The sequence below is a fragment of the Gobius niger genome (genome assembly GCF_951799975.1).
Source record: "Gobius niger genome assembly, chromosome: 6".
Lineage (NCBI taxonomy): Eukaryota > Metazoa > Chordata > Actinopteri > Gobiiformes > Gobiidae > Gobius > Gobius niger.
The window spans coordinates 14,776,716-14,798,498 of record NC_136857.1 but is presented as its reverse complement, the minus strand read 5'-3'; the positions used below and the strand labels follow the sequence as shown (position 1 = coordinate 14,798,498).

The 21,783-nt window shown below is 42.1% G+C and overlaps 1 protein-coding gene across 5 annotated transcripts in view; it reads left to right on the top strand.

The window, feature by feature from the left end:
* Window positions 1-21,783, top strand: part of scn8aa (sodium channel, voltage gated, type VIII, alpha subunit a) — a 34,270-nt gene continuing 12,487 nt past the window's right edge. The window contains exons 1-17 of one of the 5 annotated variants that reach the window (XM_079558169.1): window positions 1-313; window positions 2,611-2,945; window positions 6,796-6,914; window positions 7,718-7,807; window positions 7,880-8,008; window positions 10,162-10,253; window positions 12,846-13,067; window positions 13,426-13,489; window positions 13,607-13,748; window positions 14,583-14,789; window positions 14,862-15,143; window positions 15,934-16,248; window positions 17,693-17,828; window positions 18,063-18,301; window positions 19,158-19,331; window positions 19,737-20,093; window positions 20,174-20,647. In XM_079558169.1, coding sequence (XP_079414295.1) covers window positions 2,667-2,945; window positions 6,796-6,914; window positions 7,718-7,807; window positions 7,880-8,008; window positions 10,162-10,253; window positions 12,846-13,067; window positions 13,426-13,489; window positions 13,607-13,748; window positions 14,583-14,789; window positions 14,862-15,143; window positions 15,934-16,248; window positions 17,693-17,828; window positions 18,063-18,301; window positions 19,158-19,331; window positions 19,737-20,093; window positions 20,174-20,647 — 3,321 coding nt within the window. In that variant the 5' untranslated portion in view covers window positions 1-313; window positions 2,611-2,666. Of the gene's footprint in view, window positions 314-382; window positions 604-2,610; window positions 2,946-6,795; window positions 6,915-7,717; window positions 7,808-7,879; window positions 8,009-9,848; window positions 9,941-10,161; window positions 10,254-12,845; window positions 13,068-13,425; window positions 13,490-13,606; window positions 13,749-14,582; window positions 14,790-14,861; window positions 15,144-15,933; window positions 16,249-17,692; window positions 17,829-18,062; window positions 18,302-19,157; window positions 19,332-19,736; window positions 20,094-20,173; window positions 20,648-21,783 lie in introns of those variants that run through there. The other 4 variants (XM_079558170.1, XM_079558172.1, XM_079558171.1 and 1 more) reach the window with 4 other exon arrangements.

Below are 21,783 nucleotides of genomic sequence, written 5' to 3'. Positions count from 1 at the left end.
TTTTGCCAACGCACACGAACCCGTGCGCTGCGTTTCTCACGCAGTCTCCACCTCGAAGCCCCCCTTTTTGGTCAAGAGGCGTTCACTAGGGGCTTTTACAGGCGGCAGGCCTAAATGACCTTTAGGATTTGACGAAACGCACTCGCCGACACTCCCTTACATTCTGCTGAGAGTCATCAATTATGCAGGGAAACTGCTCGCACTGAGGGGGAAGATAGCAGCAACAATATGGCGACAACCGCAGTTTCTCCTCGATCTTTCCCACATCTGCAGTCCTGCCTAGTCTTCCAGGATTCTTTGTAACGCTTGCAGAGTGAGTATTCTCATTTTAAAGGCTCAGACATTGCGGGACACATTTGCTTGGAGAGAAGTCATCTTGTCGGTGTCTGTATCCTTGCGTAAATGTCGCAGAGGCGCATGCACAGCCTCGCATCTCTTTTTGGAGCTGAATGGATGGAGCGTCTGTCTGGGGTTGCAGAACGTATTCTTGTTTATTCATAGATGGACTATTGTCTATCTGTCATCTTTTAAATCAAACATTGAAGCCTGTTTGTCGCATTTGATCTCGACATCGCGAGTGGAAGCGTTGGCTATGGGTTTCAGGTAGGGCGCCGTCTCTTTGCTCCTGGTAGAAGTAACACGAATACAAATCCAAACGCTATATCTTCACACATAGTGTTGAGTTTCTTTTGTTTAACTCCCTGGGGCAGTGAAAACTGCAATAGAGGCAGCAATAGATTTTGGCTGGAGGTTTGGTGTTTCCAGTTCATTACCTGGTTATTCTCATCTATAGCTTCGAAATCGCCTCCCGTTGCGTTTGTTTAACACGCCAACATTCGGAAACATTCAAGGCTGAGGATATGCGATATGTTTTGTCATGTCTTTAGCCGCTGTCTAGCATCCGGAGGAAGGCTACAGTACTCTGATATAGCTCATATTGATTTAGCAGTCATGGCTTCACGGGTGTGGTGCAGATCCTTCAAGGCGACGCGCAAAAGCGCAAAGCCACTAAAATATACAGACACCTTAGATTCTGAAATGAGGCCATCAGTAACTTGCTAGGTTATTGTCTTGGCAAAAGCCTATACCTTATGCCTGTGGTTATTACAAGCGTTTAGCTCCGCGTGACATTCTCCACTCAGTGCAAACCACCCACTGCAGCAGTTTGCTTTGGACTATTTGGTTGTAGCAGGCCGTTTCTTTGCGCAGCACCCATAGAAAGCCTTCAGTTATGTCGGGCGAAATGTTATAATACACCCTCGACACGTTGCCTATATTTCAATGATTTGAGTCCTGAGCATTTGACTGCGATTGACACCAGACAGAATGTAAGCAACGTGACACTCGAGACAAGAGACGCAACGGGGCGAGTGTTGTCATCATTACTTAATAACACTGACTGGAGAAATGGAGGGTAAAGTGGCCGCCTGCAGGCGCCTAGGCCAAAACGCTTCTCTACACAGCGTTTTTTTCCTTCAGTGAACCCTCCCGTGTGCAACCTCTCCGTGCGCGTGTGTATGGGCGTGCGCACGGCTGTTCATGCGCGCTCGCGCGGTGCTGAAGCGGACAGCGCCAGCAGAGCAGCAGAAGGCAGTGGCTTCGAGGTTCCGGGGTCCATTTTAAAACAGACGTCTTGGCTCATAGGCTGCCTGTTTTTCTTCGCAGTTTTGTTGACGTTTTCATAAGACAGGGTCACAAAGCGGGATGTTTCCAGTGTGATTTCAACATGACAAGGCGAGCATTTTTAATTGGGCTGTATTGTGTTATGCAAGTGAAGTGACAGGACCCTGAACGATGCAGATATGTCTGAGTGGGTGCCTTAAGTCGCTGTCTTGTACCGGGACATAGGTGTACAGGATATAGCCACATTGCGATATTGTTTATAAGATCTGCTGACCTCAATGTGTAGGCCTGAATCATTCCTCTACTGGTTTGTATTCTACACCGTCAAAGAATGTTCGAGAAAGTATTTTGATTGAATGTAACCTGTGAGTGATGCTCTTCTTACAAAGTAGTTTGATGTGAATAATGTATGTGAGATTTATCATTTTACATTGTGGGACTGCATGATTATTGAACTTAAGATACATCAGTAACATGTAAGTATCGAAATAAACACCAAAGCGTTGCTGCCATGGCAATGAACAAAATAAATAATAATTGTTTAGAAGTTGCTCATTCTTGCCTGTAGGCTGTGTGTATTGAAAAATGTTAAGAATTACCAAATATTATTCCTTTATTTCATCAGGCAAGAACCCATTCTTATTTACAACGTTGGCCTTGGTGCTGGAGGAGGTTTTACACAGGGAATTAAAATAATGAATTAGTAAAGCATTTCCATTGGTTGTTAAAATGTCCTTGTTTCTAAAAGCAGAGAGGGAGATCTGTGATTCCATCTCTGGGCGGAATTCCAATAATTATGAAAGGAACATCTCTCAAGAAAGACTGTATTCAGACATGCCCATTGTTCTCATACATCCGGTTATGGGAATATTTAGAATGTTTTACCATAGTTTTTTTTGTGTAAACATGCAATGCCATTTCCACATCATTAAAAGATATATTACTAGTGCTCTTGTTGAGAACTAACTGAGTTCCTCTTTTCCATAGAGCTGGCTACTGTGGATGGTACACACCTAAAGCCCAAGTAGCTGCAGGATGAAAACATGGCTTTACCCCTTCTTGCACCGCCAGGACCCAATAGTTTCAAGTATTTCAATAGGGAATCTTTGGCGGTCCTCGAACAGCGCATCGAAGAGGAGAAAAAGAAAAAGCCACCCAAGCAGGACAGCAGTTACCGCGATGATGACGACGAGAACAAGCCCAAGCCCAACGGCGACCTGGAGGCTGGCAAGAGCCTGCCCTACATCTATGGGGACATCCCGAAAGGAATGGTGGCGGTACCACTGGAGGATCTCGACCCATTCTACGTGAATTCTCAGAAAGTGAGTTAGCTGGGAGCTGTTCCACACACAACATGTTAAGTTTGAGTTAGATTATCAAATATCCAGTGCCGTTTCCTCAAAGTCGCATATATATATATATATATATATTCATTCAGCCATACCCGACTCAAAAGGTACCCATTTACAAAGCACCAAAATGAATTGCTATCGCTTTGAGTGGTTACTGAAAGAAGAAAACTGAACTTTGTTTTTGCCTTAGACATTGGTTAATGGACAAATTACTAAATAGTACAGTTTTTTTTTTTTCAACATGCAGCCCAGCGCTTAGATAACAGGATAATGTTATAAAAGCAATGGTGAGCAGTTGATGACATCACAAGTGAGTCACATTGTATTGGGAGCTAATCATTCTGATTTAGTGACACACTTTCGGCCATGATTCTCGTGTGCTGCATGTGGTCACTCTAAGAAGACTTAATGTCAACTTTTTATTTGTTTATTTATTTGGTTTATTTGTCAGGGACAGATACAAAAACCTAGACAAACTGTAACACAAGTCCGATGTATGTATCATAGTGCTTATAGCAGAAGCTATTTTGCAGCACTTGTCCCTAGATGGGCTTACAACACAGTTAAAATGTACAAAACATAACGGAATGAGAAGACATTTACACTGAACTGTACATTCAAAACACGCACACAAAACTCACAAAACCCTGTTAATTAGATCAAAACAATGTTCTACATATAATTCACTTTACAATGTTTATTTGCTGTAATGAAGCAGTAACATTGTTTTACATTTAATTATCAGTATTATGTGTAAAAAGTTGACGTAGCATTTCCGTTAATCCCAACACGATCTCTTGGGGTGGGAAATTTGCCAAAAATTAATATCACACATTTCTAAGAGTAAAGTTTTTATATCATGATAGGCTGTAGATTGTAATTGCTTTTACATAACTTGGGCACTCGAGTTCGTACCGAGCAGATTGCTACCACTGTATCTCTGATTGTGCTCATGGGGCTTTGGGGAAAAGGTCAGAGGCAGTAACTGTGCAAAGACCACTGTTCCACATGACAGACTTCGCTAATTGTTGAAAAGGTAATGTGTAGCAGGGCAGACACAAAGGAGGGAAAGTGTTGTGAGTCCCACTGGGGATCTGATGCTCGATGTCATGGCTATTGGTGACCTTGAGTGGTGCCCTGTGTACCTGTCAAACTAAACGCAGAACAAAGAGCCCGAATACAGAATACAGCCATCGCATTCCTGTATTTTTAATTGGGGCTGAAATCATAATTGAAACAGCAGCCATGACTTGCAGACGCTGATGGAGGGTGAAGTGACAGTGCAAAAAAAAAAAAAGTTTCAACACAACTGAGGCCATTTTGAAGAAAGACGGGAAAATAGTGCTATTAAATGCAGTGACTAATCAACAGCTTGCTTGGACTGTTTCACATGAGCAACTCCGCTAAACTTTTTTTTGCCATGGAAACATCTTTGGTTGTCTATTTTTATGATTATGTTTATGTAACCACCTTGCATTTCAAATCAGGGATCTCTCTGAATCACAGATTAGTCGCACTTTGCTTGACTGACTTGAGTAAATCAAGCTCTCACAATCCCATACAGTATGATCTAATGTGGTGTCCAGGTTGTTGTATGTTCGCAATGGGGGGAGTTTTTCCGATAAAACATAATACACCTTTGTATGCAGGTGTGCTCTGCCTGTCAGTCCTATGGCTCCTCTTTACACCGTGCACGCTGCTGGTTATGCAACACGAGTCCACTGCACAAGGAGGAAGCACAGTTTTGAGAAAGAAAACAAAGGCATCTAAACACGAGGCAAAACGTGGGACTATTCTTCTAACAGCTCATTTATGATTAGCTATACATTTACACATCTTAACTTTCATGAGGCCGTTGCTCCTCTCTCTCTCTCTCTCTCTTTTTATTTATTTCTTTACTGGCAGCCCCATCATCTTTCTGTTTCCTGCAAATCTAATTATGGCCTTCAGTTTAGGCCCATTCTTATGCCGAAGAGAAAGGCGCAGCTTCTGTCCTGGCAGGCTAAGCGGCCGTGACGTCAGATCAGGTGGTGACCTTGATGGGGGAACATTGCTCTGTATGTCTTTGTCACTGGGAAGGGGCTGGGCCAGGTCCATCGCTCTGTCGCTGGGGAGGGGGGGTAGAGAGGAGGGCTGTTCATTGACTCGATCACAAATCTTCAGATGCCAGCCTCTTTCAGATGGTGTCGGGGCGGGCTGGGCGATGACACAGCACTCGCCTTTTGCATAAGCTGCTGGTGCGGGCCATGCTGTGCTGGGCCACGTCAAAACTGCCATTACTGTATAAGACTGACGCCAGGTGGCTTTCAAGGAGACTGGAGGGAGAGGAGGAGGAGGAGGAGGAGGAGGGTTGAGGACAAAGCTGGGAGGGATGTATGCAAATAGCTGGTGGCTTCACATTAACATGCCTTAAAGAATAAAACTTAATATTATAGAGAGAAGTAGGATGCACAGGCAGAACTTTAAATGATTTGCCTTTTTTTTTTTTAAGAGGTTAGCTCCTAGCTTTTAGCTTCAGCTGAGCATCTGTGTATTCATTTGGGTGCTTTCAGGCCCAAAGTGTCATAAACTGTGGTCCATTTAGCACTCGCCACAAAGGCTGACAGGAGGCCCCCTGAATTGGGCCTTACAGGGGGCAGATGCTGTCACCCCTGTCGACTGGAGCTCTATGGTTCATGCCCATCCCCCTCGCTCCTCTTCCTCTGCCGCTCCTCAGCCTGCTGCTCCACTGGCTGCTACAGTCGCTGCCTGCCTCCTTCACTCGCTCTCCTCCGTTTTCTCCTCGGCTCGATATTATGAAATTTTCAGTAGCTTTGCAGCAGTTTAGTCATGCGTTACAGAAAAGACTCACTACATACTATATGAGTGTGTAATAATATTCATCCTGACTGTACATGTTGCAACTATGCTAGGATGTATTTTGTTGGCTGGTCATGATACTATGTGGACTTGTATCTATAGGCTCTGCCCATAGTATTAAGCCAAATGTCATTAATAACCGGGGCATTTCCATATCCTCCTCTGCAGTGACTGAAACTACCAGCCAGATTTGAGTCCTAAGGCGGCCCTTGCTCAGGCACTGACCCCTACTCCAGATGAGGGAAGAAAATTAGCCTATGGTGATTGAATGTAGTGCTTTGTTCTTCAAAGGCAAAAAATGATAGAAACTGTATCATCAGGGAAATGTGTTTTTTTTGAGAGGGTGATGGGCAATCCTCTGAAACGTTTATGTTAACATCAGTGCATCAGCTCATCGCTTTTGGCTGTGCTACATCCTGTGGCATTACCGAGAGGAGTTTTACTGTACGTCTCTCCCACCCCTCTGACTCCACTGTCTCCAGCCGTCAGCGCTGAGCTTGTTCTCTGCAGGCCTTAATGTAGTGAGGGATGGCTTGTTAAAAGCACACAGCTCCATATCACTGGTGAAAATGCACAGTGTGCCATTAAACTTTCATGCAAATTGCCATGTTTTATTTAAACAATTATGAGGTTATCCGCAGAAAGCCTCACCAGTCCTGTTTCCTTCTCTCAGAAACCACCAAAGCCATGACAGGTCGACTAATGTGTGCAGTCTCAGCAGTACACAGGGCTTTTCCAATGGACAGGACACACACACACACACGCACACACACACACACACGCACACACACGCACACACGCACACACACGCACACAATTGGCGGCAATGAGTTACACTAACATGTTATTGTTTGCACTCATTTGTCTTATTAAAGATTCATGCACTTACACTTAACATTTGTATTATATCTTGTTGTTTGTGTGCTCACTAATGTGCTTTTTCTGTTTTGCTTTTCCGCAGACATTTATAGTGCTAAATAGAGGGAAGACAATCTTCCGTTTTAGTGCCACATCTGCCTTGTACTTCATAAGTCCTTTTAATCCGATTAGGCGATTCGCTATTAAAATTTTGATACATTCATATCCTTTCAGATGAGCTTCTCATCTCTGATGAAATGTTTCTTCTTAATGTGTATTATTCATGATGCCATAATGCTGTTCTTGCCCATGTTGTTATAATGTGAAGAATGTAAAGAAGTGCATTCTAACATGGCTAACAATATGAAGAATTGAAAAAAGGTCACAAGTAATAGTACACAATGTGTTGCTGCTGTTAAAACAAGGATGGTAAGAATAGAAATGATGAGTCATCTTTGACAGTAAACCAGGTTAGCTCCCCCTTAAAGCCTATTGTTGTCAAAGAATAGCCTATTCCAGCCTATCTCAGGACACAGGTCTGTCTACTGTTCACACTGGTGTTCCAGGACTCAACAAATCTGGTACAAAGGAGGAAAGTGTAAACCACACGCCACCTCTATGCATCAGTAACTATAGGGCACGAGTGAGTGGATAACTTGATATAACTTGATATGGAATAGAATTACACTTTTCCTTTTTGTTCACCGACACTTGAGCCCTGATTGTTATGCTCTACACGATCTCCATGTTACTTTGACCATTAAGCTCCCTGGTGGTCAGTGACGTCTAGCAGCTGCATTTCTGTATACAGCCTTTTAGTCTTTCGGATTGTGTTTCTGCTAAATATGCAACAGCTGAATATTTCATGCCAGTGGGGGACACAAAAAACACTTTTTTTTTAAGTGCAGTCAGCTGTGGTTTTAACCCTTCAGCCATTCATTGTTGTTATGAAAGTGACCACACAAAAAAAGATAGATATTACAGTAACAACCAAAATCAACAACCATTTTCCTTAACCTGTCCACTCTTTTCAGCATGATCATTATGTGTACAATTTTGACCAACTGTATATTCATGACCTTTAGTGATCCTCCCGAGTGGTCCAAACAAGTAGAGTAAGTACAACCTTCTTTTAATTGTTTTCTTTTTGGTGGCAGGTTTAATGACTAATTCTCTGTGCACTTCAGGTACACCTTCACAGGAATTTATACATTTGAGTCTCTTGTAAAAATCACAGCACGAGGATTCTGTATAGATGGGTTTACATTCCTCAGAGATCCATGGAACTGGCTGGACTTCATGGTCATTTCTATGGCGTAAGTATCTCTTTATTTATTTTTCACCATGAACCGTTTTAGGATGTGAAGATGTGTGTTTCCAAATGTTTGTTTTTAGCAGCAGCTGGGGGAAACCGTCTGTCTGTTATGGTTCATAGAGTTTGTTCTTTCACTTGCCGCTGTCTCTCTCTGTCTAATAACCATCTGCCGTGCTTCTGTTTACTTGAAATGTTTCCGGTGGTCTCTTCCGTTGGGATCTGAAGGTTTCCATGTGGCATTCTGCGGCCTCCCGACAAATCCTCACTCATTTGCTTCATCAGATCTCTCATACATACATTTCTCTCTCTTGGTGTGCTGGGTTCACCACATCTAACTCAAGGCCAAACATTCAGTCTAAGGCGAGTCAGAGCCGTGTAAAAAGTCTTTCAACACCTCCATGGACGTCCAAAGAGGCTCAAAATGTGAAAGACATTGACTTGATGGGACTGTTACTGTTATAGGTTTGGACAAGCGCCGCAGTTTAGAAGCTAATGCATTGCAGCTGGTACACTTTCTCTGGCTGTGAACCAAAAACAATTCCTTTAGTTCACATGAAGTTTAATCTTCTGTGATATCTAAACAATACAACTTGACTACCACATTGTGTGCTTAGGCCTGCGCAATTTCATAAAAGTACTGAATTTTGTTTATTTGCTTGTCCCTTTAGCTAAGAAAAAACGAAATCAGTCTTTTGTTTTGTTGTTATTGTGATTTGTGTGTGTGTGTGTCAGATTTGCCATCTGAGACTGTTCATACTGAGATTTCGATTCGATTGTGATCCATTGCTCTGCCTTAGAGAGCGATTTCAATTGATTTCAATTAGATACATATGTTTTTGTTTCCTTTTGATAAGCAGTGTTGGGCAAGTTACTTTATAACAGTAGCATTTAGAAGTAACAGTTTTAAAAATGTAATATTTTCATATTACATATTACTGTTTCAAAAATGTAGCTGAGTTACACTACTTTGAGGTACTTCTAAGTTACTTTTGGCAAAACACAAACTGAGAATAATAATAATGCCACAGAGCAAAAGTGCAGTCAAAGATTTCCTTTTCCTTCGCCTTCCCCCATTCTGTTGTGTTTTGTTTTGATGACATTAAAGCAGTACTAAGTAACTTGTCTAGCTTAATAAATCTTTTTCGGGGTATTACAAGTGTTAATGGGATGATTGGGGGGTCTTTCATCTCCCCCTGGTGTCTCTGGCCAGAAAACCACAATTGCAACTTCACTGCCACCGGGTCGGAAGCCCCAATACACACTAATAGAATCACCAGGAAGAAGCTAACAGGCTAACGGGAAAGCTAACTGCGGGCTAGCGTCACTTAAACAGTATTTACAGTCAAGTTTGAGTGAAAAAAATGATCTCCATTGTGTAATTGGATATACAATATTCCTCTCTCCCTTTGTCTTTTCTGTCAGTGTAGTATTTACTCGGACAATGAGACACCTGAGTGGCACTTATGGCCTCTAGGGGCATGAGTTACTTAGTACTGCATTATCTACACACAAGTGCAGATCTTTTTCACCAGTGTCCAACTTTAGTGCTGCATTTCATTTGTGAGGAGTTCAAACCATTTAAATGCACTTGTAACTCGTTACTTCTGTAATAGGAAAGGCAAGGCAACTTTATTTATACAGCGCATTTCGTACACAAGGCAACTCAATGCGCCTACGTTACCCCCAACACTGCTGATAAGACATATTGAATGGAGTCATGAAACCATGGCACTATGATCATTATATGACAAATATACCACTGTGTGTTGTTCAGGCGTTTGGTGCGACTGTACATTTCCATGTAAATAACCCGCTGTTGTAACTTTGGTCTGATCCTGCAGGTATATAACAGAGTTTGTAAACCTAGGCAATGTCTCAGCTCTGCGCACGTTCAGGGTGTTGAGGGCATTGAAAACTATTTCTGTAATTCCAGGTAAGACAGGATGGGGCGGTGGGACGGTCGGGGCGGGTCGGTGTTAGCTCTGTGTCTTGTCTCTCTTTCCTTATTTCCTTCCACCCTTCTCCTCAGTGGACAGGCTCTGTGAGTGGCGTCGTCTTCTCCTGGTTCGGTGGTGGTGGTGCTGGTGTTGTGCTCTTGACGTGTGTGGTTTTGTCATCGTGTTTGTTCTGTGTGTGATCCTTCCCCTATTTCAGATATATAACAGAGTTTGTGGACCTGGGCAATGTATCTGCGCTGAGAACCTTCAGAGTTCTCCGAGCACTCAAAACAATCTCTGTCATTCCAGGTGAGACTCAGTTTAAACACTAAGGCTGATCCTCTCATCCTTTCTTTTCTACTCACTACTCGTTATGATTGCGATTATGATTTTCTCAACAATTAAAAAATTGGAGATAACCATTTTTTGATTTATTTTTCCTCCAAAATTATCAAAAATGGTACTAATACATTTTTGATAGGCTTTGCAGTCTCCTCTAGGGCAATCCAAAGTGTCTCTTCTGCCCCAGTAGCACTCTCATTATGAGGCCCGTCTCTAAGGCAGCTATGTTTCCCTCCAGAGATAACTTGAACACGCTCCTAGCTTACAGAATTAGCCATTGTCCTCCTATCCTCTATATCACAATGAAGAGTTCAGTATTATGTTGGTTCACAGCAGTTAACGGAGAATTGAGCTATGTCTCATCTTAAATTATGCTTAGCTTTAATTTTATGAAATGGCAGAAACCTAAAACTAAATCTAAGCCCTAAAGAGTAAAACCCTAGTTGCTTCTAAAAATAGCAAGAAAATTCAGAGTATTTGGTTCTGCCATGTAACTGAAAACACTGACTACAGTGTATATACAGTATCACCTTGAATGCTAGAAAAATTAAACCTTATCTTGAAAGTGAAAGCATTTACTTCTTCTTTAACCCCACTTTGTCAAAAATCTGCAACACATACCGAGTTGCCGTTTAGTAGTTGTTGCACAAATGTATATGATTTTATAGTAAAGAAAACCAATCCAGACTATATACTAAGAAATGACATAGCTCACAGCCCTCTTGAACAGAAAACACCCTTTACTTATGTATGAAGACTGCCAAGCCTAGCTTGTGAACATATTTCTTATGCTGCATGATGCTTTTGAGTCACTTGCTTTTACAATACTAGCCTTATAGCAAGAGCTTGGCTGTCAAATGGCATTGAAAGTTTGATTTGCCCTCTTTCTCTCTTTCTTTCTTTCTTTCTTTCTTTCTTTCTTTCTTTCTTTCTTTCTTTCTTTCTTTCTTTCTTTCTTTCTTTCTTTCTTTCTTTCTTTCTTTCTTTCTTTCTTTCTCTCTTTCTTTTTTAATTGATTAATTTTGTTAAGACTTGAATGAAATACAACACACAGGAAAGAATACTCCAGATTCTGGAGCTGATGTAGTGATTGTGTGACTTACTGACATATTACTTACATATTGATGGGAAATGTATCACTCAAAGCTCAAAGCTTGGTCAAACTCTGCGGGGTTTATCAGACCACAGATAAATAACATCGAATGGAGTGAGAGAAAAGAGGCTAAACTCATCCAAGATGGGAAGTATTTTGAGAAATACATTTACAGATTTAGTTGTACTATAATTAATTGGACTTTAGTTACAGATATGTTCAGAACACAAACCTAAACGTATTACACAGTTTATAAAAAATATTAGTAATGTTGAACACATAGATGGCAGTGGTTCTCAACTGGTTTGGCTTCAGGGCCCACGATTACATCGGAAAGCCACGACCAACCTAAAAAACAAAAATTGTATTAAAAATACTGTATTTTTAAAGTTATGAATATGATCAAAACTCAATCATTTAGTGTTTCTACACTATTTCAGTAGATAGATATTGATATTTCCCTATGTATGCGACCCACTTTTGGGCCCTGATCCCCAGTTGAGAACCACAGCTTTGTAGCATATTTGGCATCAGCCCATGAAGGCAGTGGTTTCCTGGTCAGTAAACTCGTACATGTTATAGACAATATGGAATATCAACACAGTTGTGCATTGTGGGACATTTTATGTGAAAAAACGTGATATTAGTGCATATTTGACCTTTTATGGTCAAGTTCCAAATGCACCTTTAAGGGAATGCTCTAGCTAAAGGGAGTCAGGTGCAGGGTGTGGTCATGCCGCCTCCATGTGAGCTCCGACTGGATGGTGTAAGTGCTGCCAGAGGAAGCCTGGTCTGAAGGTAAAGCTGTTGTGTGAACATGTGGATGAGACAGACTGCAGGGTCACGTTTTGGGGAGTCAGTGCTTTGCTCTTGCGGCGCTGACATTGAATTGGTCCCGTTCAGCCTTGGAGTTTAAATGACTGCATGTGTTTTCCAGCCCCTGCCTGTGCCTTTGTCCCTCTCATGGCCCTCTTTGTGCTGCTGTGCTCTCCTCCTTATAGACTTCCTCTCACTTTTCTGCAGCCTTCTCCCTGTTTCCCTTTATACACATTCATTGTACATTTGTACATTTACTAGTACAAATATAATTCACCAAATTTTACTAATGGGTATAAAGGAAATGTGTGGGATGGCTCCTAAATATTTCCTGTTTGTTTTGTTTATAGATATGTTATATATGTATGTACTGTATGTATTACTACTGTTTTTTCCTCTTTTATTTCAATTTAATTGAGACAAAATTCATGAAATTATCAATTTTAATTGGTTCTTTATGGTAAATTGTATTTAAACTTTTACATGAAGGTATTAATTGAAATATATTAAGAATTCTAGATATTTTTATTTACATCAAAATTATAAAATAATTCTTGCCAAAATGAATACTAATAAGAGGCATGTATCATATGTATGGATGTTCCGTGCATGACTTGTGTGGTCTGTGTACGTGTGCGTGCTCACCTCAGGACTGAAGACCATTGTGGGCGCCCTGATCCAGTCTGTGAAGAAGCTCTCCGATGTGATGATCCTCACTGTGTTCTGCCTCAGCGTGTTCGCTCTCATAGGCCTGCAGCTCTTCATGGGCAACCTCCGCCAAAAGTGTGTGATCTGGCCCATCAACATCACAGAGACCTACCTGGCCAACGGCAGCAAGGGCTTCGACTGGGACGAGTACATCAACAACGACAGTAAGTCCTGGTTTTGGTTCGCTGGCAGCAGCGAGGGCCATGACTCAGCCCCTATGCTGTGAGTGAAAAAGAACAGTATGTCACTTTGGCACTGTGTACGTTGAAGCCATTTGAGATTGTTTTTAAATGCAGAGAAAAAGCTCTAGATGGTTTTATTGATGCAGTGTATGACTACACTATCATGTCCATATTTACAATATATTATTTTAAAATCTAATCAAACTTACACTTTACAGCCTAAAATAGTCTTGCAATAAAGCTGGTACAATAGTGGCATATCATCACTAAAAACATAAACAGTAATACACACATGTATGTCTAATAAAAGGCTACCAACTCGATGTCTTTTAATTTTTAGCCAATTTCTACTTCCTACCTGGTCAGCTCGATGCCCTTCTCTGTGGAAACAGCTCTGACTCTGGGTGAGTTGATTGTTCTGACTCCAGTGAGGCCTGTTGTGATTTTCATATTTGATTAGAAGCTTGTGCTGAGTCACACTGGGCCGGGTGCCTGACTGCTCCTTTTCTTTACGCCCTCAGCCGCTGCCCAGAGGGATTCATGTGCATGAAAGCTGGGAGGAATCCAAACTACGGTTACACCAGCTTTGACAGTTTTGGCTGGGCTTTCCTTGCCCTTTTCCGACTCATGACACAGGACTTCTGGGAAAATCTCTACATGCTGGTATGTCAGTGCATGCAACACATACGTATGTGCCACAAAAACAAAAGAATAAGGTGTACCAATCTGATCGGTGACTGGCAAATGAGACGATGTGCCATGTGTCATTATTCACCTCTGTATCTACCACATACTGTACATGTGCACCTGTACGTAGTAGAGATGCAAGAAGATATAATCACTAAACTGCTGACAAGCGTTGGAAACTATGATTAGGCAGAGGCCTGTGAAACCTGTCAGTGTTACAGTATTTCACTAAGAAAATGTGCTCTTTTAGTGCTGAAATGTCAGTAAATGGCTGCTAGTTAAAAGAGAAAGTAAAACGTGTCTGTGTTTGGCACCTCATGGTCTCCATGTGCAATTTTTCTTCTCTTTCTTCAAATATTGTCCAAAGTTAAAGCCCAAAACCACAATGCTGTTCCACTTGTCCGTTGTCGGGTCGTGGGGGCAGCTGTTGGAGCCCAAATCACATTGCACCAGCCCCTTATGGCTCCTCCTGCAGGTGGTGGGTCCACAGAAGGACGGCCTAAAAAATACTTCACTATAAACTATAAAAAAGATTAAGAGTTAAAGTTATTGAACCATGAGGGACATTTCGTTGTCAAAGTGTATGTTTGAGTGCTGTTCTCCAACCGAGTGATGAATGGAAGCAAATAGTATTTTGATGAGTAGACGTTTTGAACTAAAAATGCCCAGTCTGGGCTTTATGGCTGACGCCTTGTATTTCTGATGAGTCATTGTAACGCGAGGGGAAGCTGAGCTTGACATACTGTTAATGGTGATGTTTCAGATTTCAGTCACTCTGTGTCCCTGTTTGCGCTATCTTTATCTCCACAGACCCTGAGGGCTGCAGGAAAGACATACATGATCTTCTTCGTGCTGGTCATCTTTGTGGGCTCCTTCTATTTGGTCAACCTCATCTTGGCTGTAGTAGCTATGGCATATGAGGAGCAGAACCAGGCTACAATGGAAGAGGCCACGCGAAAAGAAGAAGAATTTAAAGCTATGTTGGAGCAGCTCAAAAAACAACAGGAAGACGCCCAAGTAAGTCATCTATACACACTTTTAAAGAATCCTCCGCTGTTACATCATTGACTGAATTTCTGCTTTTTCCAGGCTGCTGCTATGGCAACCTCTGCGGGCACGGTTTCAGAGGATGCAGTAGAAGATGATGGAGGGGGGCATTTATCATGCAGTTCTTCTGAGATGTCAAAACTTAGCTCCAAGAGTGCCAAAGAGCGCCGCAATCGTAAGAAGAAGTGGCGGCAGAAAGAGCAGGAGAAGGAGAAAGGTGACAGTGAGAAGTTTGTCAAATCAGAGTCCGATGACGGCAGCAAAAGGAGTCGCTTCCGGTTTCCAGATAATCGCCTTGGACGAAAGTCTTCCATAATGAACCAAGTAAGGCCAAGAAGACACAGTCTGATGAAACACAATTGTCTTGATGCAACACAGTATCATGGGAAATATAGCTCCCACCAACTATTTTGCATCTAGTCTTAGATGCCGCAGTGGTGAAATACCTATTTTGTTTAAGTTTTACTTTACTCCTACCTTATTTTAGCATACTGGCCTCTGTTACCATCTTAACTTTCTACATATATTTGCCGTAGATGTGGTCAGAAATGTGATTTATTTGTTGTGTGTGGCTAAAACACCACTTGGATCAATACTAGCAGCCGCTCAGATGGCTTCTCTCGTGACTCATGCTCTTGTTGGTGCAAAAGCTGCACTCGCATGAATCCCTGTCCTGCCAGTGTGACCTTGACAACAAAGGACATCACTGACCCCATTATGAGTGTTCCCTCATATTTCAGATCACATGGCCACTGTAACAGAAAATGCTTCCTTAGGGAAAACACTGTTGGTCGTACGTAATTTCCCACACCCCACCCCATCTGGTTTTGTTGCTTCTGACCTCCAGATGTGATAAACACACACATGCACCACACACACACACACACACACACACGCACACATGCACACACGCACACGCACGCACACACACACACACGCACACACACACACACACACACACACACACACACACACACACACACACACACACACACACACACACACACACACACACACACACACACACACACACACACACACACCGACACACCGACACACACACAAAGAAAGAAATCCAAATGAATGACAGCTCTCTTCTCCATCTCCCTTATAGTCACTCCTCAGCATCCCGGGCTCCCCTTTCCTGTCCCGACACAACAGCAAGAGCAGCATCTTCAGTTTTAAGGGCCGCGGTAAGGACGTGGGCTCGGAGAATGAGTTTGCCGATGATGAGCACAGCACGGTGGAGGAGTGCGAGGAGCGCCGAGGCTCCCTGTTCAGCCCCTACAGGCGGAACAGCTACACTGGCTTTCACGGCAAGAGGAACAGCACGGTGGATTGCAACGGCGTGGTGTCGCTCATCGGCCCCGGGCACGGTGGACGCCTTCTGCCTGAGGTGAAAATAGATAAGGCAGATTCTGATGACAGTGTAAGGAAGTCAATGAGTAGACCTATCTAGGCATGGCCCCCTACCGTCCGTACCTCTCTTTCTGATTCTATCTTCTACTCTGTCATCTTGCAAGTTTCGTATGTATCTCTTGGCTAAGCGCTCGCGCATCCCCCCCCCAGCCCTTGCAGTGTATGCTGCCCTCCAACAATAGGCAAAGGATGGAGATAGAAATACATTTCAGAAGAAATATCTAAAGTCAACCCCATTAGATATTTTAGTCATAAACTGTGTCTATCAGTGACTTCCATTATTATCATTATGTTTTTTGATTCATGTATATGGTTGATACTGTTTCTAAAACATATTCTTCACAAGGTAGAAAATATAACGGCACCTGTTAGATCTAGTTTTCAAGACATGAGTGAGTGTTAGAAATATATTTCAATGTCTGTTTTGAAACATCATACATCTGAAGTTAACCTGGTCCAGTGTGTTGATGTTTTCCTCCTCCAGGCGCCCGATCCTCTGCTAGCCTGAGTGGGTAGATCTACAGTAGGAGGCAGAGGAAACAGAGGGGATCAGCTCATACATACTGTATATGTTTACAGAAAACACAGCTAAAATCCGCAAACAGACAACACAACATATAGCTGACACCATGTGATCAGGCCTTATTGACTTCTCTTAGCAAAGAAAGGAGGGCTGCTGTCCTTGTCTGTCTACCTTTCTCTGTTTCTCAAACTCTCCCTGGTCAACATTAGTAAGCTAGTCTGTCCTTTTTGTAGTTAGCATGGTAGATTTAGCTCCTAAATTATATCAAGCATGATAACCTGTGGTAGTAGACAGTAGATCTTTAACTACATTGTTTGTAATTTCCTCTCCTTCTCTTTGACTTGGAGCATGCTTGTGCATGACAAATGAATGAATCTGAATTACCTGCCTCATATGATCTTTACAATGCTCTTGACTCTATTGTTGCAATATAAATTGTATGGTTTCAAATTAGGAAGATTAAGTATTTTGATTTTAATACATGTCTAAATGGCCGGAATTGGGAGGTATTCGATTAAGTTGTTTGACCTAATAATTATATTGCAATGGCAGCAAAGCCTCCATTATTGCATGACAGGACTGAAAATGCATTCAAGCAAAACAGCTCTCCTTGCACAAAGTCTCATTTCTTATTTAACCTGGATGAGCTAATTACATGCAACACAATTAGGTCCAGTAGCTCTAGACCACTGCTCCCACTTTGGCTGAAACCTGCATGCATTTACAGCATACACACATCTTCCTTGAAACCAGCATTGAGATAGAAATTAGTGAAAAAATGCCCCGCTCCTAATGATCAACAATCTGATCCTCAACAACTTTTTTCCTGCCAATGCTGTTGTGCACTTCCCTCTGCCGACCACCGGTGGTGCTGTGGGATGGTGTTCATGTCGTCTCCATGGGTGCTTGATTCTTCCTCTCCTCCTGACAGCCGACTACTGAGGTTGAGGTGAAGAAGAAGCTGTCGGGCTCCCTGATGGTGTCTGTGGACCAGCTCAATACCTCCTTTGGGCGGAAAGAGCGGGCCAACAGTGTCATGAGCGTCATTACCAACACACTAGTGGAGGGTACTGCCATTTAACCCAGCTTTTTAACCTGCTCTCTCTCATTACTGTTCTTTAAGTAGGGCTGCTATCATTGGTTGACAAGTTTGACATGAATTTCCTGCTTATTTGCTTTGCATATCCAACAAGTACCAGATACATACAATGCATTAAATTACTTTAATACCATTGCATGCATATTTCTTTTTGCACGCAATTATGGTTGACATTAACAACTGATTCGCGCTATGTCTTCAGAATTGGAGGAGTCTCAGCGCAAGTGTCCCCCTTGCTGGTATAAGTTTTCTAACACTTTCCTGATCTGGGAATGCTCCCCCCACTGGATCAAGATGAAGGAGATAATGAACCTTATAGTGATGGACCCCTTTGTGGATTTAGCCATTACTATTTGTATTGTTCTCAACACCCTCTTCATGGCCATGGAGCACTACCCGATGACCACGGAGTTTGAGGATATGCTGTCTGTGGGAAATCTGGTGAGCGGCGTGTTATTTTATAGTTGTTTCCATATTGTCATGAAATTACTACATTTTGACCTGTTATTCCTGTCTTTGCTGGTTAGTTTGGTTCTTATTCTCTCTTACGTTGCTTTAGAACCTTTAGTACGTGCGCTAAGTATAATGTAATCTCTTCTAATTAAACAAAGAAAATGACTCAAGAACTTCATAGGTGACGTTTGAAGATATTTTGGGAACAACTGTCAACTCGGTTCTAAAGTAGAAAGCGCATTATTCATTCATCTTCTCTGTGTTGTTTCCCTGTGTCCATGCACTTGTCATTGTTTCCTGTCTTTTTCATCGTTGCATGTTTTTCTCTTCTGGATGAGTAAAGGTGCAGCTTGCTTCAGAGAGACCAGCCTCTACTGGCTGGCTGACTGGTGGGAGGCCTACATTTATATTTCATGGAGCTTGATCGATGAGAGCACTGAAATGGTGCTCGAATAGCTCAACCTGGCCATTCTCCCTGTAGTATTTTAGGAAAACTGAAACAAAAATGTCATTGGATCTAAGGTAATTTATTGTTTAGGGTGGATTAGTTCAACTGCTGTTTCTATGCTAGTGAAAAATACTACTACATCGCATCAAACTTCAATTCCTGTACCTCAGTGCTTAACAGTGATATACATCATATCATCTGGAAATGCCCATTATATCACAACCACAATTTATAGGTAGGCAGTCATCTTATTTCTGTTCTTTTTAGACATTACAAAAGCATATACTACATAATATAATATAAACTTAATTCTATTTGTTCTAAAAAAGAATCTTAATAAATAATTAGGATACTTTTCTCAGCTGAACTATTACTGTCGGGTGTCTTGTGTTCCAGGTGTTCACGGGGATCTTTGCTGGGGAGATGCTCTTCAAGCTGGTGGCCATGGATCCATATTACTACTTCCAAGAGGCTTGGAACTGCTTTGATGGTTTCATCGTGACGCTGAGTTTAGTGGAACTGGCTCTGGCAGACGTTGAGGGTCTCTCAGTGCTGCGCTCATTCCGTTTGGTAAATCTTCTTTTCTGCTAAAGACATTGTACACTGAATTTTGGAATTTGTTTAGCTGTTCATTGCCCTTTTAATGTAAGTAATAAGTTATGTATCTAAAAACTAAGCTGTTTGCTAAAGTTAATAGCGTAACAAGTTACACCCCTCTACTTTAGTTACTACAATAACATTTTTAAAACAGAATAGAGCTAAGTATCCCAACCCAATAAATGAAATGATACATCAGCTTTAACTCCACCTGCCTGTGTGCAGCATCAGACTCCGCGTTACCTTGCCATACCCTGTCCTAGAGACCCATCTTTAGGGTGCTGGGCAGACAGGACAGTGAAGGGGTGGGAAAAAAACTGCTTATGTGTTGTTAGAAATGTATAACACTATTATTTGTCTATTTTTCCTCTTGTTTAGCTGAGAGTGTTCAAGCTGGCTAAGTCATGGCCCACCCTAAACATGCTGATCAAAATTATCGGCAACTCAGTGGGAGCCTTGGGAAACCTGACCTTGGTGCTTGCCATTATTGTCTTCATCTTTGCTGTGGTCGGCATGCAGCTGTTTGGCAAAAGCTACAAAGACTGCGTGTGTAAGATTGCTAAGGACTGTGAGCTGCCTCGCTGGCACATGAACGACTTCTTCCATTCCTTTCTGATTGTCTTCCGAGTTTTGTGTGGAGAGTGGATTGAGACCATGTGGGACTGCATGGAGGTCGCTGGACAGGCTATGTGCCTCATTGTCTTTATGATGGTCATGGTCATTGGAAATTTAGTGGTAAGTGACATTAAAATACCCATTCTACCCATCATTCACATGTGTGCAAGATAAATGAATACTGTGTGTTCTGTCTCTAGGTGTTGAACCTGTTTCTTGCTTTGCTGCTGAGCTCATTCAGTGCTGACAACTTGGCGGCCACAGATGATGATGGGGAACCAAACAACCTGCAGATTTCTGTCATGCGTATCAAGAAGGGAATTGCCTGGTTTAAAGCAAAGATGCGAATAGTGATGGCCAGTTTATTAAGAAAACCACTGATGGAGGATGAGCAAAAGCCACTGGAGGACATGTATGGAAACAAAGTGAACTGCATTGCTAACCACACGGGAGTGGACATTAATCGCGACCTTGACTACACCAAAAACGGTAACGGGACGACCAGTGGCATTGGCAGCAGTGTTGGCAAATATGTTCTGGACGATGCCCATATGTCGTTCATCCACAACCCCAACCTGACGGTCTGTGTGCCCATCGCGGTGGGGGAGTCGGACTTTGAGAATCTCAACACAGAGGACTTCAGCAGCGAGTCAGACATCGAAAACAGCAAAGAGGTTGGTCCTGAACTACAATGTTGTCTAAATTTGTGTGAGGGGTGCCCAAAGTGTGGCCAAAAACAGCCCTAAGACCAATTTGGGTGGCCCTCAGGCTTCGTGCTGAATTGACTTTGTGCATAACTTTCCAATCATAACAACGCCGCCAAATAAGTGACTTCCTGTTTCGATCCAGCACGCCAAAATTAAAGCACTATCATATTCATTAGTTCAACTTTCTTTTAGCCTAACTATTAACAGACAAAAACACTTAAAATGCGTGTTTTTTAATTATAATCTTGTAATGTAGCAAGTACCTGCTGAACTTATCAATGAGACAAACTGTGTGCTTTTATTTTGGCGTGCTAGATCAAAACAGGAAGTCACTTCTTGGGGGGCGTTGTTATGATTGGAAAGTTATGCACAGAGTCAATTAGCATACCAGAAATTAAAACTACTAGTACAAACTTATAAAATGTACATTAATGAGTGACACTTTTGGGACGCATTCAGTTGAAATTTCCACTGCACTGACCACCGATCTGCAGCCCTCCACACCATATAAAATGTATATTAGTGATCAAATTTTTGATTTGAGGATGCAAGTTGTTATGGTTATTTTTCACCACTAGAATCATTATCTATAATCAAATAGATAGGAGACGATTAAATGAAATATTCAGTATTATGTAATGAAATGTAGTAAAAGTAAAGTAAAGAATTGCTTTCTTAGTTTCAAATTGAAAATATACCTCCAGCTTGTTGTGGTGCAGTGCAGTTTTCCTGAACTGTAAAAGCCTGGGTGTGGCTTCTTTGTACTCTTCTATGTCCAGACACGATTAGGCCTCCATTAGCCAATTGAGTCATGTACCAAGACAGACAGACAGACAGACAGACAGACAGACAGACAGACAGACAGACAGACAGACAGACAGACAGACAGTATGAATGGATATCTGCAGATGCTTGTAGTTTCAGCATTGAGGAGACTCTCGGGGCGGGTGGTTGCTGCTGCTGTCACATCCATTCAGTTCAGGAAAACCTTTATTTTCCCCTTCTAAGCTCTTTAGAGGAGCTTGTTTTCCCCAACAATACTTTACATTTAATTTGTTCTACACAATATCACATCCATGGTACTGGAAATTACATGGTAAATC